Source organism: Equus asinus, chromosome 1 (genome assembly GCF_041296235.1).
Source record: "Equus asinus isolate D_3611 breed Donkey chromosome 1, EquAss-T2T_v2, whole genome shotgun sequence".
Lineage (NCBI taxonomy): Eukaryota > Metazoa > Chordata > Mammalia > Perissodactyla > Equidae > Equus > Equus asinus.
This window is the reverse complement of record NC_091790.1, coordinates 32,289,687-32,316,706: the sequence shown is the minus strand read 5'-3', so window position 1 is coordinate 32,316,706 and position 27,020 is coordinate 32,289,687. Positions and strand designations below refer to the sequence as shown.

The window sequence follows — 27,020 nt, the reverse complement described above, 5'->3', positions numbered from 1 at the left end:
TAGCCAGGCTTCCTTCCCATACAAATTCCAGCGGTGCCGATCTTTCTCCCGCCCCAGCACAGCTCAGTCCAAAGGCAGTGTCCTATTGATGTCCGACCAGTAGGGGGCAGACCAGCTCCGATAGCCCTTACAAAGGAAAAAAGGCAGTCACATGACCACAGTATCCACAGCTTCCTTCCGGGTTCTCAAAACTCAAGAACACCCTATCAGAGTCGCCTGGAATGCCTGTTAAAACTACAGCTTCCTGGGTCCCGTTCAGAAATTCTAAGGGGGGCCCAGGAATCTGCATTCCTAACACACTCCTGAGGTACTTTTCATATGTGCGTGCTAACGCCTGAGAACCACCGATTTAGAGGTATTTTGCTCAACAGTCTCCTGGCAAGACCGCTGCCAACTTGGTGTGGCATTCGCTGTTTACCAGATAATTTGCTGTTTTGAAATTTATTTAAAAAAAAAAAAAAAGATTTACGGGACTGTGCCTAGAATAAAAATCTACCAGACGGATAGCTGTTCTCTGTCTTGAGACTTTCGGTTCCTTCCCAAAGGAAGTTCTGGGTCTTCAGCAGCATTGCTAGTGGTTGTCTAAGTAGTTTGTAAAGATCATTGGGTTTTTGTTGGCTAGCTGCTTTAAGTTGATGATTTTAGGTTAATTGCTGCCCTTCTCCCCCCGACACCCCAAAATACAAAAGACTTGACAAACTAGGAAAACCATCTCTTGTAAACTGGGAAAAATGTACAGAGATTACGCCAAGTGTGTAGGTAGCTCCAGACCTGGTGTGTGGCTGGGGCTCTCCTGGAAGCTTCGGTCCATTTGGTCCGGCCAGCAGGAGACATTGGCTGCATTCCCTGAAGCAGCGAGGCCCAGCAAGCATTCTGAGTTTGCTGGGGTGCCATGTTTCCTTGGGATGGAAATGGCAGGATCGTGCATCTCAGTCGCACTGCCCCCGTGGAGGTCCATCGGCGGGGGGGGCGGGGGGGGGGGGGAGTTACGGGGAATTCTTTCAAGGCCTTGCTGATCCAGTCCGAGAGAAGTGCTTCTCCTGAGCTTTTCTCATAAACTGTGTCTGAGTTATGTTAACAGGGTTCTTTATATATTCGCCACATATAAAAATAGTCATGAATATCTGCAGATGTCTACACATGGAGAGGCCCTTTTGTGTTTTCAAAAGCAGGGAATAAAATATTTTGCAGAGTATGGTGTATTATTTACCATGAAAAGAAAAGAACTGTTTGTGTGTTTCTGCTCCCATCTTAGCATCTTCTGGGAACAATTTGGCAACCTTGCTGGGAGACTAAGGGAAGGAAGCTGGGGGAGTGGGAATGAATGATTGCATTCACTTTCCCTCACCCCATATGTTCTTTATGTTCTTTCGGAATATATTAAATGCAGGGTGGAATAGCTGCCTTAGGACCTTGACCCACACTCACTTTAAGAAATCATCCTAGCTCTTAAATTTCAATGGTGAAGCCAGAGGCTAGTGCTTGAAACGTATTTACAGCCCTCACGCTGCGCCTTCTGCAGTCTCAGATCCTTCACTGCCCCTTTTTATGTCTGAACTTTACATACTGGATTACGGATGTCAGTAGGAGAAAGAACTGTGCTTGATTTAACACGTCCTTATAATAGTGGTGGTCTTTCTCTTCTGGGAAAGGAGAAGAAAATAGTGCCCCTGGAGTACCATTGCCCTGGGAGGCATGTGGCTCTTTACAGTGATTCATTGAGAATTCTGGTAAGAAGTCAAAAATAAGCATTTCAACAAAAGCAACAGTAAGGAAAGACCTTATTATTCATTAAGTAAAATGAAATTTACATGGTAAGGCAAGAGTACTAAATAAAACTATCACTCTAAATTATCCTTACTTATCTCTCAAAATAATAAAACCTCACAACTTTTGGCAATTTTTGTATTTGCCTACCCCAGATGCCCATTTTAAAATACATGATAGAGAATGAAGAAGTTTGGCAAATTTCAAACCAACATATACGTTTATATTTGTCTAAGTCTGGTTTCTAAATCAGTGTAAATTGTTGCCATTAATTATCACCATGCATATCAGCCTAGTTCTTTACGCTTAAAAATTGCTTTCATGTACATTAACACATTTGATGCATGAAGAAAGATATTATTACTTCCTATTTTCAAAAATAGTATTTAGGCATAATTTATTATAAAGATTGACAGAAATATTCCTTATCACCTTTGGAGAAGCAAGACCTGACAGAAGCCCCGTGTCCGTGACTTTGCCCCTTTCTCTGGCATCGTGTGGCTGTCATTCCTTTGAACCGACTCTGTGGATAACTAGCAAGGGCATAAGGACTTTCATAGACAAGCCCCTCTTTCCACACTCGTTCTGCTTTTTTTTGCCTTCTATTCTCCTAAAAAGGGTGTTTCTTAATGTTCAGATTTACTAATTCCTGTCTTGCTAGACCCCAGAGATAAAGCTGCGTGAAAGCAATCCGCTACTTTGAACCAGGCGGTCTTCTTGGTGTAATCTGTCTCAGCTGCTTTTTTGAGGTTTCACACATTCACAAAAATAACAGCATTTTTAGCTGATCCCAATAGATTTTTCTCTGCAGCTGCATCACTTGAAAAAGCTTTTTGTTCCAGTTCTTAAAGTCTAAGTATTGAAAGTAATTTGAAAAAAAAAAAAAAAGAAAAACATCCCAATTATGATTTGTGTGTGTAGTGATGACTTCAAGGGCTGACTGGGCTGCAAATGGGCTTTGAAAAACAAGCCCATGTGCCCATGGAAAATACAGGCATTTCAGAGTGCCTCGTTGAGTGCGCTGGTGTAAACGCAGGGGCACGTGGCACGGTAGGCTTTTTTTGGCAGGACCTCTGGTCTCAACCTGCAGTGATGCTAACGATATTAGCAAATTAGCACCACAAAGCTTGCCAGCTAATTCGCCAGAGCCCTGCTCACTCTCTCACTGCTGTAATTAAAACTAATTATTTTCTAAAACATAGTAATACATGAATATGTGCAATAATCATTTCGTAGTGGGCAATCTGTGGAGCCTTTTTTAAAGCTGCTGCTTCTTTTTGGAGGGGGTGGGAGGGGGGTGGGCACGTGCGTGCTGCCTCAGTCGAGCCAGCACTTTCTTTTGCAGAATCTAAGATGGGTTCCTAAAACCTCAGGTTTCTTTGATTTTGAAATAGGAATGTTTTCTGGTTTTCACTCATTTGTAAGGCCCTCTCTTTTCTTGTCTCCCTTTTCCTTTTTCTCTTCCATCTCTCCTCATTCTGGGTCCTCACACATCTGTGTGGTGTCGCGCTCACAGCCCAGTGTTGTGCAGGTGGTTTTCACAGTGGGGTTCTGTCGAAATTCAGCTGTTATTCCCTGGATATCTACATGGATTCCCTACTAAAGCCTTGTTCTTCCTTTAAAAAAAAAAAAAACAACCTAAATCCATATTTTTAGCTTGAAAATGTCTGTTTGTATTTGCAATAAATGTGTTCAAATCCGTTGTTCTTTAGTGAAGAACATTCCTCATTCTTTCATTCTAAAGCCTAGATGATCTGGATTGAATTTCTGAGCCTAGAGGCAGAAAATGAGTGTTGCCTGGGATCTTAGGATTGACCCTTGGGCTGGTGTGGGTGTCTGGCCTGGGCATTTGAGCCGCTGCCGAGGGTTGATAAATGGACACACTGCCCCAGACTGAAAGGAAACCAGCCCCACTGCAAAAGAATTAGAAATCCTTTCCTTCCAAAATTATTATTTTTGAAATCATCTGATGTGATTGCCTTTTGTTGTTGTAGGCTAGGCCACGTGCAGTAGATAAGCTCTTCAAATGAAACAATGCAAAATGTCAAATGATTTTGCTAACTATAGATTATGTGAATTTTGGAAATTAAGAAAGCACTAAATCCTCTAGTCACCAGGTAGAAAATATACATGTGCAGCCTTCGCTTTCACCACCTGGTGAGCAGTGTAAACCTCGGGCTTATTTCCACTTGTCACCTCCTCTATTAAAGCTGTAATAATGTTGAAAAAATAATATTGATATAAGTTGACTTTCACTGGTTTGGGTCTTGAGTAAATGATTGCTTCTTTCTTTTTTTTTTTAAGATAAAAAAGGATTGCCAGAATGTCATGCTATTTAGATTTCAGAAATTAGTATGCTCTGAGTTACGATTTCTTTTTCCCTTTTTCGTTTCTTCCTTCAAGGGAAAGTCCTCTGCCCCATGCATCACTCAGTAACTTGTTTTAGCAGGAGCACAGCCCAAGAATCACGTGTATAATCCTAAACTCTTTCTCCTGTTTTCGATTAGCATCTATGGGTCTTGCAGATATGATGTCTCCTGGTGACTCCAAGTTGCCCGTGCCTCTCAAAGCAGACGGTAAAGAGGAAGGCAATCCACAGCCTGAGAGCAAGTCGAAGGTATTTCCTTTCTCCTCTGCACGCGGTGTGGGGTCTGCCTCGCTGAAGCTGCCATGTTCTCTCTTCACTGGTGTTGGCCTACACTTTTTTTTTTTCCTTTGGTTTCTCTTCTGCATGCCTTCATTTTGTGCACCATGTTCGTAGTCTTCTTTTCTTTCCCCACCCCCTTCATGGTGTGGATCTGAAAGTTACTAGTTCTTACGGCATTTAACTCATGGTCGTGGGAGAGGGGTGGAGGGGCAAGACCCACCGCCAAGAAATGCTTTGGGGGTGGGGAGAAGTAAGGGATCTTGCCTGGTTTTGATCCTTGCAGCCATTTTCTCTGCCTTCAGTTTATAGCTTCCTGTTTTGGCCGCCTCAGCAACAACAACATACTTAATATTTTGCTTTCCTGCCTTATTTGATAAATAAGGTGAACAGCTTTTTTTTTTTTTTTTTTTTTTCCTTTCTTTCTCTCATAAGGGGTAACCCATGCTTAGCATTCCATGTAAGCTTGACGTAAGCATGGTGGCTTAGTGGCCTTCTCTGGCATCCAGCAAACTTACCAAATTATACTAATTAAGAATGTTGTTTTAATACTTTTATATGTGTGTGTTTTTGTGTGTTTGTTTGTACATGTCTTTATATATATTATATATAAAAAGTAGTCTGTTAAACTGGATGTACTTTTCGTTATTTTAAATAAAGTTTGCCCTACCTTTGTCATTTTTTTTTTTTTTATTCCTCTACCACAGGATAGCTACAGCTCTCAGGGTATTTCTCAGCCCCCAACCCCCGGCAACCTGCCAGTCCCTTCCCCAATGTCCCCCAGCTCTGCTAGCATCTCCTCATTTCATGGAGATGAGAGTGATAGCATTAGCAGCCCAGGCTGGCCAAAGACTCCATCAAGCCCTGTAAGTGGCTCTGGTTTTTTGTTTTTTTGGTTTTTTGGGGTTTTTTGATAAATAATTAATTCTACTTGAATGCTTGCTTACTTACTTGTTTTATAAGACTTCTTCTTCATAATTGATCCATAAAAGGGTTTTCTTTATAATTATATTAGTAACAAAATGAATAAAGTGTGTGTGCATCATAGAAGTTGATTTCTGGTAATGAAACTGCTATTATGAGAAGCATCTCTATACGAAGCATGTGATCATGGTACTGGGTCCAAACTCCTTCTCACAGTGGCTTTGTTTAAATGTCCAATTCGTTGTGCACTTATAGAAGGTCTTTCAAACGAGTTACTTCTCCATTCACGTGGGAACTAATAGCAGCCATGGACTAAATGACAGGTTTGGCCTTTGGCCTAAATCTCTCATGAGCTGTTGTATCTGAAACATCTTATTTCAAAACTGCCTACCTGAAAATATAAATATTATACTCTGGGCATGGTTTAGCGTAATATCAGCCTGCTTTGTTTCCATCCACGTGTCAGAAATTAACAGAAAACTTGTAGAAATGTTAGTTCCTGTGAATATTTGGAATGCTACTTTTAGATTAATAATATGTGCCTTCATTAGAATCAGTTGAGATAGAAAAATTGTATGTACAAGACTGCTGACAATCTTGAAATTGTGTTGATTTCCATATGACATATAAAGAACAAATATGGTACTGTATATATAAGGGAATTTTTTTTAGCCTTGATGTTCTTCTGTCCATAGAGCTAGGCCTTTATTTTCCTACTAAAGAAATTAATTCTGTGCCATTAAAAAAAAAGAAGAATGGCACTGTAGTAACCTTTATTTTACTTTCATATAGGGAATCAAAAGATCTTTAAGAAAAAAAACCTTACCATGCAATTACTTGCCAAGAAGGCTTAATTAACACGCTAATTTTTGTAAGACGATGTATTGAAGAGCACAGCTCAGGAAAAACATGTTGGAGGAAAGAAGATTCTTACTGCAGAATCTGGCAGTCTAGTCAAAACCCCAAAAGGAGGCTGCTATTAATTATCCATTCGCTGATTTAAACAGATAGAGCTGAAGGTTTGAAGAGTTGGTGGTTCCAGTAAATGTTTGTAAGAGTCATGTAGAGCTCTAAGATAACCAGCATTTTCCTTTTCAGAGGAAGAAAGGGAGATATTCGCTGTTAACCTTCTCTGTAGACATATGTTTTGCTTTTTCAACAACCGAGATGAAATGAAAAATGCTCCTAGGATGGGTTAAGCAGAACTAACAGAAGGGAGAGTGCAACTCCTTAATTTTGATGTCTTTGTGTTACTTGCTTTGAGTCTCAGAAGGCAGCCAACATTGGGGGGGGGGGCTCCCCATAATCTACCCTGCTGTTTTGTTTTAATCATAAAATGAGCATTTTTGAATCAGTAATACTCTCAAGTGAACAGGTAGAACTCAAATTAGAACTTTTCAAAAAGGTTTGTAGTTTGGCTCAGGGGGAAAAATTTCAGAGGTTGAAAATAATAAATCCTTAAAACCCTAAGATAATAATTAAGAATAATAATTTATTGAAAACAAAGCCTAATAGACCATATTGTATGTTTAAAAATTCCACCTTGCTGATTACTGAGTTATAAAGAATGATTGAGATATTTCTGATATTGTAACTTACTAGTCACTTTATCTCCATCTAATGAATCCTGTAGGAAACTGTTATAAAAACCTCACTTTCTACTTAAATATAAGAAAAAAAGCAACTGAATTGTTGACTTCATTTTCTGATTATAATACAATTATACAAAATTGCATCTTACTTTTCTCCTTTTTCTAAGTATTTCCACATCCATTATCTCTTCCTGTACTATGACCATTTTATGTTTAAGAATTTGGCACCAGTGGTAGATGCTAATTCAAGAAGGAGATCAAAGGAGATTGTAGTGAAGGAACTCAGGTTATCGCTGCTAGAAAATCACTGCAGATACATACATTTTAGGAATATTTAACTGCTCTTCCTGAACTATAACTTCAATTGGTACTTAAAATTGCTCTTAACAGGTGTCCCCAGTAAAGCCTAGTAACAGCAGGCCTGGCATGGACTAAATAATAAAGATGTTCCATGCTTTGACAGTGTGCCATAGACCAACATTGTTTTGTTGCAAAACATTCTAAAATAAAAATAAACATTTGCACATACACATGCACAGACGCGTATTACCAGGCATATGGTCAACACTGCCGCAATGTAAATCCGCCTGAGAGACTTGAGGGAAAGTGTTCCTATAGACTTAATTAACTTACATGCAAGGAAAGCATTTGTGGCACCATCATAGCGTCTCACTGTAGCTCTCAGCCATCACCATCCCTTTTTTCTGCCTCCACGACAGCTTCGTGCAGTAGGACACAGTTTTTACAGCACTGAAGCGACATGAGGTGGTTCTAATGACCTGGTAAAGTTAACCTGTCCTTCTGCAGGACTAGTTTGTCTGCCCATAGTCAGTGGGTAGAGTGTATAATGACATTTATCCAAAGGTGACATCCTAGTCAGTGTCTGTGTACAAGGAGTATGTATTGAGCCTGATCAGGGATGAAGTACGAACTCTGTTTCCTGAGGCTTTTGCTTCTCTTACTGTCATTTTTCTCTGTTCAGACACCCGAATACTGACTTTGGTAACTGGCGAGTAGGCAGACCTTGAGGCTGGGAGTGGAGATGTGAGGTGCCGGCGGTGGGCGCAGACCCTCCTCGGCTTTCAGCCTCATTAGACTGTGTCCACATTCACTTAGCACCTTGCTCACACAAGTCCTGATTATAGGATATTCTAAGCAGCTGTCAGTTCTTACTTGGTTGGTGCCAGACTTTTCAGACCTTTTTCGTCCATTTGAGTATTTGTCCATAGAACAGATAGCGACCTTCACTGTGCGGTCACTGTTGGTGATTCACAATCGTCATGAATCCTGCCGCGCGGAGCTGAAGGTCCAGCCGGGAGAGTGTAAGGCGGAGATACTGCCGCGCAAAACCTGCCTTTACACCCTGTGTAACCGGGTGCCACCAGGACGATTAGAGCCCGCAGCCGTGATTGAGACGAGGGCGCGGGCATCAGCGAGGCCTCTCCCAGGACTCAACACAGAGCTGAGGCCTGACCGCTTTTGTTTCATACAGATGCATTTTGCCACATTATGATGCCACAAAAATGCTTTTCTAAAATCTAAAAAACTAAAAAAAACAAACGATTCTATTAAAACCTCTTCTTTATTAAGTTTTTCTAATTTTATGAGAACAAATTGAGATGTGCAGGAGTTAATTAAACTTAAGTCCATTTAACAAAGAAAGATAAGAAAAGTTAAAATATATGTAGTCAAACTAAGTAAATCATTATTTTAGGCCTATTTCGGGTCACAAGAGTCCCCTCCTTTCCTAAGGAAGAACAAACACTTCTGGAACCTGCTTGCTCAGGTCATTAACTGTCCTTCCAGAATCGTCCCAGTTTGGGTTTAGAGAGGACCAGGCGGGAAATGGCAGTTGGATCTTATAGTGAGGATGTTGGTAGAGCTACTCAGAGCAATTTTAAATGGAAATGGTTGCTTTTATTTCTCTTATCCTTAAATTGAATCTCAAACGCTTACCTCTCAGTTTTTTACAAATGAAATGCAAGAAGGAGGTTGGCCTGGTTTTTATTTTTTTAAATGATATTAAGTGATAATGCTTTTATCCTCATGTTATTTTTTTAAATTTTCATTTTTTAGAAAACATTGGGCCCATTTTTTTAGTGTACTTCCCCAAAAGAAAAAATAGTTGCAGTATTAGGATTTAGAACCCTCCTGATAATAACTACCCCATTAGTGATGACAAAGCTTCTGAAACGTTATCAGGATTGGAAAGTGGTGTAAAATGGGTTAGAACAGTTTCTTTTCCTAGTCAAATATTCCTTGGGTATAAGAATATGGAAAATAAATTTTAAAAACTTATTTGGATGCACAGTGTGTTCCATATTCTGGTATGTATATGGGTATATAGACATAGAGGAATACGTGTGTCTTTTAAGCTCTGATCTAAAGTAGTTTTTAAGTGACTTTAGCCTCAGTTTAGCCCCAGGATCAATGTAAATTCTCAAATATCAAAGCCACTTTTTATCCTACCACTTTCCATTTTTTATTTACATCAGCTGTATCGCCCATTTTATACATTTGATGTAAAGATTTTATGCCTCGATAATTCTAAAACCGATGGCTTAAAATTTCAGTGAAAATAGCTCAGGAGAATTACATGTTAATTGGAGGGAAAGCTGTCACTCACCAGCTTTGTTCGTTTCATCCTCAGGCAGAATATAAAAGGAGCATCAAACCTCAATGGCAATCATGTCATTTAATCCCCAAAATTCCAGCAACATGTTTAAAATTATGTTACACTAAATATAATGGAAGAGAGTTAAGAAAAACTCCATCTAAAATAATGCCTCTACATTCCAAATGATAACCTAGTAAATAAAGTAAATTGTTGTTCCGAGGAAATCTCTGTTGAGAATTTAGAAGTGATTTTGCACAATATCCCTGAAGTTACAAATATTTACAAGTACACAAATATTGTTACAGCCACAGAGATTTTTTTTTTTTACCTTTTTTTAGGAAAAAAATATAGGTGGGCTGTTTAGGACTAAGAGTATTCCCTTCCCAGGTCACATAACCCAGAGGGTGGGCTTCAGGTGTGAGAAACTGCAACTTTTGCCATTTTAGTATCAAGTGTAGTGAGAAAAAGAAAAGATCAAGAATTGAAGCCTCAGTATAGACCACCTAAGACGTTAACACACGTGCGTAAAAGGAAACGTAGATATTTACGCCTACATATGCTGGGAGTACGAAATAGCACGTTTTCCTGATTAAAGCATAAGCTGCCTAAGAAATCTATTAAAATCATTATCTAATAGCCTCTTCCCTTGGCAGAGAAGTTCAAGAAATCTGAAGTAGGGAAAACTGGTCCTCAGGAGTAAAGGCCAGAGCTTGAGCTGGCCATTCGTTTATGAAGCCCTCAGACGAGCAGAGTCCACACCACGGGTGCCTGTGGTCAGTGACCTACCTTCCATTTTTTAGCAAGTACCATGTGTTTGCTCTTCCTCCAGATGATTTAGAGTTTTAACGAAGACACACATTAGCCATTCTTATTTTGACAAGGAAAAGTAGGAGTCCATGTAGTTTTTTGGGCTCTCTTTTATTACATGTGAAATTGTAAATGCACTGTGATCATTCTAAGGGCACCCTTTTAGAATCATTAGAATCTTGCCTTCTGGGATTCAACGCTTAGATCAATAAAGTAAAAAAGGTTTTTTGTTTCTATTTTTTAAGTATATAAAAGGGGGAGTTTGGGCCCTTTATTTAAAGTCAAAGTAAATTCTTAATTAAGAAAATGTATAGTTTGTGCCTGAACTAGTAGCCTTCATTCCTAATTGTTGTGTGATAGCGGTAGTTTTTAAATTTCTTCTCTTCTCGTATTTGCTAGCTCATTACTTTTTTCTCACCTTCTTCCCTTTCCCTCTGCCCACCCATGCCCCATCTCCAAATGCTCCTTCTGGGCACTAGAAGTCCAGCTCCTCCACCACCACTGGGGAGAAGATCACAAAGGTGTATGAGCTGGGGAATGAGCCAGAGAGAAAGCTGTGGGTCGACCGCTACCTTACCTTCATGGAAGAGCGAGGCTCGCCTGTCTCGAGTCTGCCTGCAGTGGGCAAGAAGCCCCTGGACCTGTTCCGACTCTACGTCTGCGTCAAAGAGATTGGAGGTTTGGCCCAGGTAAGGATGAATGAGTGAGTGGGTGAGGAGACCCTGAAGATAAGCTCTTACTGCAGCTTGTTTTGACTATGCAGACTCAATTTTTTTTCTCTCAGAGGAAAAGCTAAACCTGTGGGAGAGTCACCTTTGCTGGGATCCATGTTGTGGGTGCAGGGGAGAACACTGGGGCTGGCAACCCCGCCTCTACTGTTGGCTCGCCACATGACCTTGGCAGGTCATTTATAGGACCTCAATTTCCTCATCTGTAAAATGAGCCATTTGGGCTCACTTTTTCCTTAGGTTTCCTGACAGCTCTAGAATTGTATGGAATCTGCCAAGATTTCATAGTAAATACTCCAGAAATGTTTTGCAAACGACTAAATTAATCATCTGGGTCAGCAATAAATCAAATTCCCTGTTTCCCTCTGTCCAGTGCAATTTTTCAAGAAAACGTAGTCGCACGTTTAGCACCGTGTTCTCGATAACTGTTAAGAGGGTCAGTGATGTCATTTTCTGCACGGCTGGGACTGAGTGGGGCAGGAGTGGCGCCGGGGTGCAGAATTTCAGGAGGCACTCATTTTCAGGGTCCTGCAGGTACCTTGACTTGACTAGCAGAGCGAGTACCCCCTTCAGTTTTGTTCGCTGGGGGCCACACTTTGCTCAGCCTCGCCCCGCCATTTTCACATGGAGTCTCGTTTGTGTGCACAGGTCCCGCAGTAGAAATGGGGAGAAGGTACTCACTTGTGAGTGCTCACTGGGTGTTGGGCTTGACGTTTATTGTTGCCTTCGTTTTTCTAAATACCCATAAAATGCAGGGGTCGTCAGCCCCAAAGAAGAGATGAGGAAGCTGTAACGAAATGAAGTACAACCATGTTGTGGCCCAGGGACTCTCAGGGTGGCTGGCGGGCCCAGGTCTGTCTGATTCCAGGACATGTGCTCCTCCCATCCACCCTTGTTCTCAGGCCTGGCTATCCATCAGAATCACCTGGGGAGCTTTTAAAACCGAGCAGTGCCTGGACTCCTACCCAGATCAGTGCAAGGAGAGGCTCTGGGACCCGGGTGGTCTCCTACGCAGTGTGGCACCCTGCACTCGTGGGTCGCTAACCATGCAAGGGCGAGTCCTCTGATCCACAAGGATCACGGAGGGCCCGCCCTGGTCTGGGGTCTCTGTTCTTTGGGGGATAAAGGGGCGGCCTCCCTGAGGTCCCCCTTCCCACCAGGGCCCTGAAACCTACAACTAAGACAATCAGACCTTGGTTCAAGGCTTTGTGTAACCAGATGGTAAATCATACAACACAGACCAGTGTGAGTGGTGGTCAGCGGAGGGAGAGACCGAGATGCACACCTCTCCCCTGTATACCTAGGCCCCCTGACCTTTCCCCTCTGCACCTAGACCCCATGACATAGATTTATTAGAATCCCTGGGAGGCTGGAATGATTGGGGCTCGCCCATCACAGAGGTGGAGAGATTGCACTCCGTCCTTTGACTCTCAGCAGTGGTTAACCAAGCTGGGTCTGCCAGCAAGCCTCTTGGCTGGCTTAGCTGATGGGGGTCGCTTGAACGGAGCTGTGACTCTCAGTGGTGAACGCCTGGTGGCATTGTCACTCATACCCCATCTTGATCGCTACCTGGAGGCCATCACATACACTGGAGCAGGTGCTGCAACTGTGCACAGGGCAGCCCGGAGCCTTGCTTTTCAGGGTGCCGTGGGCAGCGCACTGCTTACCTTTTCTGAAGCAGTTCGCAGGCCTGCTTGTTGCAGCCTGGCCTTACATGCCAAAAGTGGCATTAGGCATTTCCGTGAGCATTCTGTGGTTTGTTGTGCCCCCTTAAGTGCTGAGCAAATGGGCATAAAGAGCTTTGTGAGAAAGTTTGAATCCAAAAACTGAACATTTCATTAAAAACCAATGTCCCGTTCATTCTTGTACCACTTAACACAGGGACGTGTTCCCCACGCATTTGCAGGTCTTCGTGTTTCCTTCGTGTCTTCACCCCTGCAGAACTCTGTTCCCAAGTGGGAATCAAAAAGTTAAATTAATGCCTAAAATCCTTATGTAACATTTCAGGATTTCTTTCCTTTTTCTTCTTCCCTTTTGGCACTTGTATTCTCTCCAGCCTAAATCTAAGTGGGAATACCGGACAGTCCCTTGTGCCCGTGCCGCTTCGCGAGCCGAGAGGTGCCTGCCGCATCAGCTTTCTGGTAGCTTAACAGAGCTCAGCCAGGGCCGATGGCTCGTGCCGGGCTGTTACGTCGGGCTCATTTGGTCAGTGGACCTCATTCGCATTGGCAACGAGTGTCGCCTTTGCCCAGCACCACAAGAAAGCCGCATGTGAGAGGATGGACGCGGCCCGGAAGTACAGCTCATCTTTCTGGGAGCTTGTGGCCGTTGGAAAGAAACACTTTTTCATATCAAGCCTCAAACACTTAAATTGCAAAATAGTTCTGTTATTGCTTTTTAAATTAGTTTTTAGACGCGCTTTTTTTAAATTAAAGGTGGGACGGGGATGATGTGAGCGAGAGTTCCCCATTTGCTGGGAGAGAAATCGCTGGCTCTGAGGCACCAGCGCCCTGGAAGCGTGCGAGGCATTAGGCGATGCACCAGGCACAAGAATCTCGACCAGCAAGGCTTTTTATGTAGCAATCAGCAGCTTCCTGAATGGTTTTATAACTGTAAATGCTGTCTGTGCACTACTGAGTGGGGGTAAAGAGGCGAATGAAAAAAAACAAAAAGTCAACCAGGACATTAAGTGCTTTTTTTTGCCTCCTGGCTTTAAACAAGCCACTTTGCTGCAAGCCAATGATCCTGCCTTTTTTTTTTTTTTGCTAGGTTAATAAAAACAAGAAGTGGCGTGAGCTGGCCACCAACCTCAATGTGGGCACTTCCAGCAGCGCGGCGAGCTCCCTGAAAAAGCAGTACATCCAGTACCTGTTCGCCTTCGAGTGCAAGATCGAGCGCGGGGAGGAGCCACCGCCGGAAGTCTTCAGCAGCGGCGAGACCAAGAAGCAGCCCAAGCTCCAGCCGCCCTCTCCTGGTGAGTAGGGGAAGTGCAGCTGCTGGAGGCCTGCAGAGGCCTGCCGGCCGGCCGAGAGCATTCAGAGCGCTGGGATCTTGGAGAGAGGAGGGGCGTTTAGTTGTGTTCTGTCTACTTCGTGGGACCTCCGTTGGCCACGCTTAAGGGAAGAGAGAATAAAATCTGGGATGTTGCCATTTCTGATCAGCACTTTGAAGACACCATTCTTTGGCTTTACCTTATTTAGTCAAAAGACACTTTGGGAGGCCAGCCCTGTGGCCTAGTGGTTAGGTTCCGCATGCTCTGCTTTGCAGCCCGGGTTCGGTTCCTAGGTTGGACCCACATTCCTCATCCACAACCATGCTGTGGCAGCAACCCACATATAAAATAGAGGAAGATTGGCGCGACTGTTAGCTCAGGGCGAATCTTTCTCAGCAAAAAAAAAAAAAAAAATAGACTTTGGAATTCTGAGCCATGTACCTTTATTCGTTATACAGGTATTTTGTAATATTCCATCTGTCAACATAAGGATCCCCATGAACCTGTCCTGACACTTTTGTGCTACTGGAACATGCCACCCTGCTGGTTTAACGGCGAGCTTCCACCCACTCTGCCTTTTCAAGGACACTCAGATTTGTACGGTAGCAAAATGGAATTTGGACTTCCTTTTTTCTAACTTGCCCAGCAAGTTCTCACTTTCGGGGAATCCGGCAAACTGTCATGGCAGAGGTCCACACGGCCTTCTTTCTGAGACTGGGTGATCCAGCTGTCTTTGACCTAGAGATCAGGAGTCTTAGAAATACTGCTTAGGGATCGTGACGGATTACCTAAATTCTCATAAGTGCAACCAAATTAATGATACCTGCTTTCTCTCCTGTCTCCACCCAGCTGTGGAGACACTGCCGTTCTTTCGGCTCTCCCGCCAGCCTTTGTTCTACCTGGAGCATTTCACATTTGAAACGACTAAATCATTGTATTCCGATGAATACAATATTAGAGATGGGAGGAAACTTGCGTCAGCCTTAGTTCTGGGTGGCGACCCCACTCAGGTTGAATCCGACCTTTCTGCTGTCTGTTTCTGACCACCTCCAAGCCTTGTCATGGTTGGCCCTCGCCCATACGAGGTGGGGCTGGTTGCGCCTGCTGCCTCCCATCGCACAGGCTTCATCTGGGATCAGATGATCGTAGCTAATTGCCCATATTTCCTGAGCACTTGCAGTGAGCCAGGCACATTTCTAAGTGGGTTATCACTGAATCTGCACAGCAGCCCTGTGATACAGATGCTGTTTAAAATCCATGGCAAAACTAACACACCTAAAATCTAAATAACTGGCCCAAAGTCACATCAATAGTGTGTGGAGGAGCTGGGCTCTTAGGGGGCATCTGGCTGTCAGGTTACACCTGTGCCCGCCATACTCCTCGCCTGCATCTGACATGCCTTTGCAATAGGTAAAAGGTTTACACTTAGAAGATGGTATCTATGAGCCAAAGAAAGCAGTTGTTTTCCTTTTAATTATTTCCTCTGGCTGCCATCTGGGTGGCAATGCTAATACCTAAGGTCGCTCATCAAAGGATCTCACATAAATACTATTAGGTGCAACGTACCCTTGAGTGAACATGCCTAGGTTTAGATGTGCTGGTTCCCAGTACCAGCGAAAATCCTTCTCTCTCACCCCACCCTCCAGGACTCGCAGCCTTTGCCAGGTACGACGCACCTTAAAAACTGTGAAATCTAATTTTAAAAATCTCACAACATTACATTCAGTTCACAGAGTGAAACAAGCTGCCTGTGAACAGCTCTGAAACTATTTTTCCAAAATAAAAACCCAGCAGGGTGCAGGGACCAGAGTGGCGATGTCTGCAAAGATCTAAAGGTGTATTTTATTTGCCGGCAAACAACTTGTGTCCCTGAATGGTCTGCACTTCTGTATGGAGAATGGCTCTGCCAGGGTGCATCGGCTTCAGAACAAGAAATCCTGCTGAGGTATAGATCCTGAAAGAGTGGGGCCTGTTCTCTTCACAGGAGGCTCTTTCCTTTTTCTCTCTTTTTCTGAAACTGCCGTTTTTATGGCAACATTATCGTTTTAACTGCACAAAAGAGCTTGGATTGCAGGTGCACTTCTGATAAAACGTTCTTCTCAGTGGTCCAGATGGAGCCAAAGTCATGTGAGACAGGAAGCCGTGGAAGGAGAGCTTCCTGCACTCAGCCCCTCGGTCGGGGCAGGGCCCAGAAGGACCACGGACGGCACAAGGGCCAATCCATTCATCTTCCGTGTTCTGTGAGCTGCTCAGACACGCTGCTCAGACAGACAGACAGACACGCAGGCCAGTCAGTGGGGCCGTAACCTCGGCCCATAAGAAAAGCCAGTCGTCCCATCCCCCCAATCCATAAACCAGTGGCCTCTCTGATTAACGAAAGTGTCTCTAAAACATTTTTATTGTCAAAGAAAGGGAAAGAAGTTCTTCCCGACAATCTGCCATGTCAAGGTCTCATCTACTACAAAATGTTTCGAAACTAATTTTCAGCCAAAATTTGTGTTCTTTGAAGTCAGTTTTTCTCGTAGGAACATAATTGTAGTTTATTTCTTACCAGCGCATCCAGGCAAACTAAATTTAAAAATTCCTAGGGAGCGTTGAAGATCATTTTTTTACGTGGTCACTCGGAACCAACCTAACCCTAGATGATTTGGCTGTATTCTGAGAGCATGCGGCTGCATTCGAAGGTGCCAGTGGGGATCTTGTTATGATAAAGCTATAAAAGTTTGTGGGGTTCTCATGAACAGCCACAGGAATCGCCTCCCCGGGTGGCCTGGGCAGCCTGGAAACTGGAGTGGGGGAGGGGAGAGGAAGGGTCCCTGCTGGGAGGAGTGGGGCAGGGGAGGAGCAAGGAAGCTCCACATTCAATTAGTAAGCGTGTAACCAAAAACCCATCCATCTTTGCTGGCAGGTGGCTGACTGCATTTCTATTATTAGCTGACAGGTGATGTCACAAAACCTGTCATGGATCCAACTAGGGAATCCTCAGTGGAAGATAAATGAGAAAGGGGCTCGGGTTATAAACAAAGGTGCCCTCTGGGTGACCTCTAGTCGCTGTAGACCTGGGACCTATCAGCAGTTCCTCCTCCCCACTCTACTTCCCGCCACCCCAGCCAGAACTAGGGCACCAGGTTCGTGCTGCGTAAATTATCTTCCCAGCTAGGAGTCTGGCTGTACAGTCTGAAGTGTGTGAATGTACTTAACCTTCAGTAACCTTTCCATTGTTTACTTTCGAGTATACGTTTGTAGCTTCTGGCAAAAGGTAGGGATCTCCTAGAGAGCGTGCCAGCCTCCTCTGTTAATGGAGCTTCAAGAGGTTGCATTCATTTTTTTTCCTGAAAGGAAAGGAAAAAACACTGGCAAGAGGGAAGAATTTTTCCTTTTTTTTTTTTATTAGCTGTAGATGTGAATACTTGTAAATAAGGGTCATTCTGAAATCACGGCCTTGCGAGCTGTGTTTTCAGGGAAGCCGTACATGTTGCTCTGTGGTCTGGTCCTCGATTTCAGAAGCCAGTGTTTCTCCTGCCAGCTGTGTGGGGCAGTCACATCTGTAGGATTAACCGTATATGTTTATGAAAGACTACTTTTTTCTTTTATTGCATTTACCTTTGTAATATGTGTTTCTAAGGATTCACCAAAATTTGCTGTATAAGCAGGAGTTAGTAAGTTTTCCTTTTAAGATATCTACACCTAAAAAGATCTCTCCATTAATAGTAAATCTTCCTGCAGCCGGCCCAGTGGTGTAGTGGTTAAGATCGTGCGTTCCACTTTGGCGGCCTGGGGTTCGCAGATTTGGATCCTGGGCACAGACCTGCACACTGCTCATTGAGCCATGCTTTGGTGGCATCCCACATACAAAACAGAGGGAGATGGGCAACAGATGTTAGCTCAGCGCCAATCTTCCTCACCAAAAAAAAAAATCTTCCTGTCATCTCTGAGCACTTCCCTGAGTCACTCTAGTCCTGGGCACCCAGGGGAGATATGCAGAATGCACAGCCCTGTTGACCAGTCATGAGTGTTCATTCCGGACCAGGCCGGGACCTGGCCAACCTGATCTCGCTAGAGATGTCTGTGTTCAGCTGAGGTTTTCTGAGAAGAACTGATAGACTCTTTTCCATTTCTGACTCCTTCATAGCACACTCTCTAATCTCTAATGATTTAACTGTTTCCTCTACAGTAAAATGTGGGTGGTGATCGTTGTAGTGAGCCTTGAGAACTTCATAGGAAAGGAACTGCATAGATAATAACAGATACTGTTATTTACAAAGCAGCTAGTAATTCTGTCGTTTGTGTGGTTCCAAAAGTAGTTATTGTAAACTGCGTGAGGGCAGGGAATTTTGTCTTTTTTCTCGGTTTGGCACACTGGGCCAGCCAAGCTTAGAAAAGAGCCTGCTCTGTAGTAAACACATTATTTTATTCAATAAGTACTTAATTAATAAATGAAACCATTATCTGTTGAACACCCAGCGTGTGAAGGACTGTGGTCAATGACGAAGAAGGAGCCCTTAAAATTTTTATGTTTTTCCTATAAGGGGAAGTTAATTTTTTTAAGAATCCCACTTGTTTTGAAAAGATCTGCTCAGTTCTGAGCTCTGTTACTATAATGTAATTACAGTTAAAGCTAAATCTTAGAACTCTGATAATGAAATTAAAGAACCCCAAACCAGTATGACTTATGTTTTGTAATAATAAATCTGATTTCATAGCTCCAAAAATGACTATTAGTGACAGAGCATAGACACATGCAGACGTTAAGAAGGTATTGAAATGCTACAAGGCTCATTATTGACTTGTGTCATTGCTTTTCAACTTAAACATTTCTGATTGCCTAAGACTCAGAACTAATTTTTCTAATTTTTTTCTAAAACAGCACAATAGTCCATCAAATTTATATGACCAAAATTTTCATCCCTTTTTTCCTTATTCTCAGATATTTAGATTATCTGCATTATAAACAACACTGAAATAAACATTTTTCTGCCTAAAACCTTTTTTATAGGAGTTTATTTTCTTGGAATAAATAGGAAAGCAAATACCAAGTCAAAGGGGATAAGTATGTTCTAGGGTTCACAAATGAACCCTAACTCTTTGTTGTCAAAGAGTTAACTAGAAAAAGCTTTTACTAATTTTCGCTATAAATGATGTAAGAGTACTTCACATGACAAGAAAGAAAAATTGTAGCTGTATAGCGACGGACGTTAACGAGACTTATTGTGGTGATCATTTTGCAGTATAAACAAATATCGAATTATTGTACTACTGAAACTAATGTAATGTTACATGTCAATTATACCTCAGTTTCAATAAAAGAGGGGCCAGGCCCGTGGCCGAGTGGTTAAGCTCGCGCTCCGCTCCGGCAGCCCAGGGTTTCCGCTGGTTCGGATCCTGGGCGCGGACTTGGCGCCACTCATCAGGCCGTGTTGAGGCAGCGTCCCACATGCCACAAGTAGAAGGACCCACAACTAAAATATACAACTATGTACTGGGGGGATTTAGGGAGAAAAAGCAGAAAGGGAAAAAAAAAGAAAAGAGAAGATTGGCAACAGATGTTAGCTCAGGTGCCAATCTTTAAAAAAAAAAAGATAAGAGCAACTAATTTTACATCTTTAACAGCAATGGATATGGTTACTATTTCTAATAAGGTGGTATCTTGTTTTCTTTCCTTAATAACTAACAAAGATGATTACTTTGATAATCTCTGTTTTTCTTTTTCTTCCCCATTTTCTCTTGGTACTTACTGCCATCAGCTAACTCAGGATCCTTGCAAGGTCCACAGACCCCCCAGTCAACTGGCAGTAATTCGATGGCAGAGGTTCCAGGTGACCTGAAGCCACCTACGCCAGCCTCTACCCCTCACGGACAGATGACCCCAATGCAAGGTGGAAGGTATGTTGAAAGAACTGTGTGAGCCATATGTAAACATCAGATTTGTCTGTCTTTTCATTTTCTGGAGCAAACTTTATAAGGAAAAGAATTAGTACTCCCTGGTGAGTTTTTAAGTGTTGATTACTACCACTTTTATTGATGTAATCTATTTTGGATGGTTTTTGTGTTTCCAGACAAGATTGGCTTATTTTCTGAGGACGTGTTTGGAAGGAACTCCTGCTCTATGATGAAGCTTTCCTTTTTCTCATCTCTTTAGAAGCAGTACAGTCAGTGTGCACGACCCATTCTCCGACGCCAGCGATGCATCGTTCCCCAAACGGAACTCCATGACTCCGAGCGCCCCGTACCAGCAGGGCATGAGCATGCCAGATGTGATGGGCAGGATGCCCTATGAACCCAACAAGGACCCCTTTGGTGGAATGAGAAAAGGTAGATACAGAAGAACTCTGCTGGCTTAGTCCAGAGGGCATTCTTCTCTCCACCATCCCCAGCCGATTCCCTTACCCATTCGAGACACATTTGAGTCCCAGCTCCCCAACCTGCTAAATGTCTGGCCTTGGGCAAAGGACTTAGCGTCTCTGTGCCTCACTTTCCTCATCTAGAAATTGGGATAATAATATAACGTGCCTAATGGGTGTTGTGAGGAGTAACTGAGTTAATGCACATAGAGCCCTATAGTAAGGTGCGTGGTGTCAGTGTGGGGATGGTTATACAGCACGGGCCAGGCACGGGGCTAGTGCTGGCTGGTAGTATTGGCAAATCAGACATAGTCCCTCATGGAGTGACAGAAAGAAACTAAGCTAAGCCACAAATAGATAGTTAAAGATGGTGGTTAATGGAAGAAAGAAACCAACAGAAAGGAAACGAAAAGGACGAAAGGACACGAAGAGCAATGATGTTGAGGGCCGGGGACAGTAGGGGGAAGGGGTCTCCTTAGCGAGGGTGGTCCGGAGGGGAGGGCTCTGAGGAGATGCCAGTTCTCTGCTGAGACCCAAGAATGAGGGGGCGGTCAGAGAAGAGCAGGGAGTGGGGGAGGCCCGAGCGAGCCTGGCGTGTTGGAGGAGGTGGGAGACTTCAGGAGCATAATGGGGGGGGGGGGGCGGTGGTGGCGGGCAGGCTGAGGCCATCGGGGCTCTCGGGGCCAGAGCCTGTCCGCCTTCAGAGGCACAGGGTGACTCTGGGTTTTACCCTCGCCCCCTGAGAGATGTTATGCAGGAAGTGACCTAGGCTTTTTGTTAAAAATAAATAAATAAACAACTGGCTATGGGTGGAGAGTGTATTGGAGAGAAGATAGAGTAGCTGGGGACACCACTGCGATGGTCCAGGGGAGAGAAGAGGGGGGGAGTCAGATACCAACCGTGGAGAGAGAGGTGGACACGCTCATTACGTGTTTCCGAGGTAGAAGCAAGGGCCATGCTGATGGATCGAATGTAGGGGTTAAAGGGAAGAACCGAGAGATGGTGACTGGGAGGTGAGGGCGTTACCGCCTGGGACGTGGCCTTGGGGAAGGGGCCAGGGTAGAGAGGGAGATAGAGGTTCATGTTACCCCCTGGGATGCGGACCGCTGGGGAATGAGCGGGATACAGGAGGAAATCCAGAGCTGACTTTTGGTGTGTTGAGCGGTAGGTGGTAGGGTGTATGCCGAGCTGGGCGGAGCATTGGAATTAGGAATAATTTTGGAGAACTAAGCAGAGAAACGGTGCCGACAACTGTGGGATGCTGAGAGCACCAGGAGAGTGTGGGAGAGTTCTGATTGACGGGAGCGAACACCAGGGTGGATTTTCCTTTGTGCTTATCTGCCCCCAGCTTTGACTGAGCGCTGAGATTGTGGCCGTCTAAACCTCTGCCCTGAGCTCCTCCCATGGCACACAGGCGCCAAGGGCTTTTTGACGCTCTTCCAAATTGGTGAAATTGAGGCTGATGTGAATATTATTGAAAAAAATTCAGAAAAATAGTAATATTTTTATGGAAGTACTTATTCTGGGATCCATTAAATAATCGTACTTCCGTTGTATTTAGATGTTTGGGGCACATGAATTTCTTGATACATTGTCTTAACTAGAAAGAAGCAGAAAGCCCGAAGCCATGGTTTTCACAGGTATGATGGAGCCATGAAAAATAAAGAACCATCGCAAAATTTCAAATATTAAACATATACCATTTAATTAACAAATGAGATTATATTTCATATATAGTATTTCAGGATTCTGTTACATAACGCAAGATAATCGATAACTTTTCCTTTAAGAAGTTTCCAAGCTGCTTATTCCAGGCAAAGATTTTGCGGAACATGCAATAAATCCGTAAGCTCAGAAATGCAAAAAAATCTTTGTGAATGTTGGAGGTGGCTATTTTTCTAGCGGTATGAGATGCTAGGAGGAACATTTTGTTAGTGCTCTTTGTGGTTGTATCACATTTTTAGATTCTGAAAATATGACCGTAACATGGCAAAAATAATTAGTAGTGTTTGGAATCTGCCTTTAAGAGTTATTGTGAACCATTCCGGTATCCTACCTATATGCTGTATGAGACAGCGAGAGTTGTGTTTCTTTTCTTTCCCTATGCCCACGATATTTCTTATTGCAAAAATGAAGTTGGGAGGGTGGGGGTGGGGGGGTGACTGGATTACCTGGCTCGGCGCTATGCGGCTGTGTAATGTGTTTTCATCAACCGTGTAAGTGATACAGTGGCTCAGAAGGATGCTCCGGCTCACATTTCCCTGGTATAGTTCAGCTCACCTGCTACCTTCCAGGGCTGGTATATTTGGTACCAAATTAGAACAGATAAACAGAAAACTCACAGGAAACAGATTTTCTTACAGCCTTATCCCTGTTATCCTGAAGTTCTGCCTTCCTCTGCTCACCTTATTCTGTCAGTGAACGTGGTGGTACTCTGACTTTTTATTCAACGACAAACATCAGTGGAAAGCATGCTCCTAGTTCTCGTTGCTGCTCCTGCCGTTGAGCTGTAGGGTGGTGGAGGAGTGGATAAAAGGGCCTCGTCTAAGACTCCTGTCCCCGAGCTGCTTTGGCCTCACCTGTCCGCCTGCCTCCTTTGCCCGCCTGTTCACTTAACTCATCGCTAATTGAGGGATTGACGGATTAATTATAAATCAACAATAAGTGAATATTTATGTATTGTTTAACTTAACAGTATATTTTGAATGTCTATTAATATCTGTACGCCTGATCCTGCTTTCTAGTTTCAGTGCTCTAGTAACGGATGGGTTGTTTCATAATATTTTGCTGGTATAAACAATGACGCAATGATTATTGAAGTACAGCTATTTTTTCACAATTGCAAGAGTGTTTTGTGAAATAGATTCCTAGAAGTAGAATAACTGAATCAAAGGATATGAACTGTTTTTCAGTTTACTAAGTATCTTTTACTATGTGAGAAACCACCGCAGAGCTTAGTGGCTCTAAACGACAGCGCTTCGCTGTATCTCTCAGTCCTGTGGTGGCGGGTGGCTCTCTGCTCCGTGTGTTGTCCGTCGGGGCACTGAGGCAGCTGTCCTCATCTGGAAGCCTGATTGACAGGTCTGCTGGAGCTGGGATGTCACTTGAGTGCGTGGCTGGTGCCATCTTGAGGCTCTACTGGGAACTCAACTGGAGCTGTTGGCCCCTGGGCCTCCTCCATGGGGTCTTGCTATGGAGCTTCTGGGGTGCTTCAGGACACGGTGGACAGGTCCCAAGAAGGAGCAATCTAAGAGGACAAGCCCCAGTCGCCAGCACCCACAGGCCTCTGCCGCATCACACTTGCCAGTGCCCCATTGGTCAAGGCAGGTCACATGACCAAGCCCAGACTCACTGTGGGGGGACCTCAGAGGGAATACCTGGAGAGGTGCTTCTCTGGGGAAGCTTCTCTCAAAGCTTCTCTCAAAGCAAAGCCTGTCATAGCAGGTATTGGCCAAAGTTAGGCCAATGTGATACTCTTAACATGAGTATGTAAGAGTATGCGAGTCCTCACTCTCATACTGAGAATGATTATTATCAGTCATTTTAATGTTTGCCGATCAGATTGGGGGGGAAATAAAGCTTCATAATTGTTTTAACTTGAATTTCTTTAATCATTGGTGAGGTCACCTGTCTTTTCATACATTGATTGGCCATTGATTCTTCTTTTCCTGTGAATGTCCACTTTTGTGTTTGCAAATTTTTTAAATTGGATTGTCTTTTTTTCTTACTGATTTTTAAGAACTCTTTATGTATTAGAGAGTTAAGCTATTTAACTTTAATTACCCCCATTAATTTCTGTCTCTCTCTGTTTTTACATCTATAAAATGGAAAGTAACATCAAAACTGGTTCTACTACAGGTTGACGTGAGATCCAGTGAGATAAAGTTTGTGAAAGCACGTGGCACAGCAGAAGACATTCCCCGAGTACTGGGCTTCCTCGTGGGCTCCCCTCTACCAGCCTAACCAGTGTTAGCAGCTCACAAAAGTTTAGTCAGCTTTTGCCTCACGTAACATAAAAGTAACCTTCACAGGATGAAGAAAGATAGTAGTGCCGTGTATCAATTAAGATTTGCATTAAAATGTTTAATTTGCCCACCGGCAAGTTTCTAGACTTGACCCAATTTCCTTCAGGCTCTGAGCTGATGCTAATTTGCATATTTGACCTAATTGCCACTCTACCCCCGATAGAAATAGTTGTGTCTCATCCGTTCTCGAGCTGTTCTGAACTCCCTAGTGATTTGCATTATCCTGATTTTGGAGCGAGTCAGTGGTGGGTGTTTATGTCGAGGTTTTCACTTTTCTCTCCCTACAAGGGAAAGGAGCTGTATTTATAGGTGTGGTTCGTCTCTTCCTCACAACCACCCCACGAGATGGTACTGCCAGCCTCGTTTTATAGACGAGGAATTCAACTCAGAAGTTTAGTGACTTAGCCAAGTAACTGTGGACCCGCACCTGTGTTGGTTCTCTGTATTACCAAGTAACAAATTGCCACAAACTTAGCAGCTGAAAACAACATAAACTGATGATCTTGTGTTCCTGTGGGGTCTCAGCTCAGGGTCTCACACAGCAGACGTCAGGGTGTCAGCCAGGCTCCATCTCATCCGAGGCTCAGAGTTCTCTTCTAACCTCGTTCCGGTTGCTGGCAGGATTCGGTTCCTTGCAGTTGTCGGACTGAGGTTCCATTGTCTCGTTGACTGTCCTCTGGGGGCCGTGGCAGCTGCTTCTTCAAGGCCAGCGGGAGAGTATCTCTGATGTCTACACGGGGATGTGAAGGGCACACCTGGATGATGTCCCTTTTGGTTAACTCACAGTCAGCTGATTAGTGACCGTAGTTACATCTGTGAAATCCCTTTTACCCCATGATGTAATGTAATCATGAGAGCAATATCCTGTCGCATTCATAGGTTCTTCCCACACTCAAAGGGAGGGGCTCATACGAGGCATGTCCTTGGCGTGAGGGCACCTTGGGGCCTCTCCTGACCCCAAACCTTAGGCTCTTCCTTCTGTATTGTCGTCAGCCACATTAAGGATAGGGTATATGCCTGTCATAGTAAGGAGAACAGAAATGACTGGAAAGCAACGTTTGGGGCCTTTAACTTCTGAAAATGCTTAATTTTCTGTCTGTTATTGAAAATATTGCAGTGCCTGGAAGTAGTGAGCCCTTCATGACGCAAGGACAGATGCCCACTAGCAGCATGCAGGACATGTATAACCAAAGTCCCTCTGGAGCCATGTCCAGTCTGGGCCTGGGGCAGCGGCAGCAGTTTCCCTATGGAGCCAGTTACGACCGAAGGTGAGTGTCTTCTGAGATGTGACGAGATGCTTTCCTAGAAACTCTGCTTTCCTCACACGCGCACACTTCCGAGCCCTAGTAACCCATAGTAACTTACAGTGTCGCCTCTCCTGCTGAAGTTAATAAGGAGGGTGGTGTCAGATAGCTGCCTTCTGTCGACAGCTGTACCAGGACTTTGTCCCCAGGCAGCCAAGTGCAGCTGTGTTTTTATAAGCAAATGCCCAAAAGCATAAATTAGAAATTTGCTGGGGCCGGGCTGGCCATGGCAGGAATCTTCTCCCTGGGAACTCCAGCGCCAGGGCCGTCCCAAGTAATGGCCGTCCTCTCAGCACCCAGATGCCCCCTGGAGGCAGCCGCTGTCACCACACTGAGACTCACACCCCAGCTTCCAAGTGTGGCTCGTCTCGGGAACTCCCAAGAGCTGGTGGGTTTTCCAGCCCCTCCCCTCCTCCCTCCCACCAGCGTTTCTTCCCTGGGGAACGTCTGTGCAGTGGTAGCCGCACTGGGCTTTCTGCAGACTCGGGGCTGTAATGGGTTCTTGGAAAGATCTTCCAGGTGTTGTTTTTTATGGTGTTTGCATTCTTCCCTATGAATGTTTTAAACAGAGAGAATGCTTTGCTCCCTAATGAACATCTTTGGGAAGAGCCACTGCACAGGCTTCACTGGAGCTGCTTTTCAGGGTGGCATCTTGACATTATTATGGCAAGTTAGGTTGCAGTACTGATCAGATTTTTTTTTTTTTCTTCAATTTTTTTTTTGGTGAGGAAGATTGGCCCTGAGCTGACATCTATGCCAATCTTCTTCTATTTTGTATGTGGGATGCCGCCACAGCATGGCTTGATGAGCACTGTGTTGGTCCACGCCCAGGATCCGAACCCACAAACCCTGGCTTCCTGAAGCAGAGTGTGCAAACTTAACCATGGCGCCACCAGGCTGGCCTCCAGATTTATTTTTAATATACTAGAAGGAAAGTCACTGACATGTCCCTGAGAAGTAACAGAAGACTGCTTCCTAAAACAGTGGCTTAGGGCCGCTCCTCTGTGTGAAGACGGCCCCGGACTTTAATACTTGCAACAGAAGCTCCCTTCCCTGGGTTCGTGTGTCCTCTACCTCCCTCATAGAGAGGTGCTCCGAAACGAAGCCTTTAGTATAATATTGGTGATCTTTAAAGGAAAAACACGGAGGCATAATAGAAGGCTCTTTTCCTAGCCGTAGCCACGTTGGCGTCCCTCAGGACAGGGACGGCTTTCGACTGTTTGCTTCAGAATCGGGTGCATGCTGCTCCTCAGAGACCACCCCGGCCAGAGCCGCCGCC

General features: G+C 44.2%; 1 protein-coding gene across 11 annotated transcripts in view; it reads left to right on the top strand.

Moving 5' to 3' along the window:
- ARID1B (AT-rich interaction domain 1B) overlaps window positions 1-27,020 on the top strand; it is a 413,167-nt gene that overhangs the window by 374,726 nt on the left and 11,421 nt on the right. For 9 of the 11 annotated variants that reach the window (XM_044761123.2, XM_044761127.2, XM_044761124.2 and 6 more), the window contains 7 exons: window positions 4,275-4,384; window positions 5,119-5,277; window positions 10,831-11,040; window positions 13,849-14,053; window positions 19,816-19,954; window positions 20,211-20,383; window positions 25,555-25,705. In XM_044761123.2, the coding sequence (XP_044617058.2) occupies window positions 4,275-4,384; window positions 5,119-5,277; window positions 10,831-11,040; window positions 13,849-14,053; window positions 19,816-19,954; window positions 20,211-20,383; window positions 25,555-25,705 (1,147 nt within the window). The remainder of the gene's footprint in view (window positions 1-4,274; window positions 4,385-5,118; window positions 5,278-10,830; window positions 11,041-13,848; window positions 14,054-19,815; window positions 19,955-20,210; window positions 20,384-25,554; window positions 25,706-27,020) is intronic. The other 2 variants (XM_044761128.2, XM_044761130.2) reach the window with 1 other exon arrangement.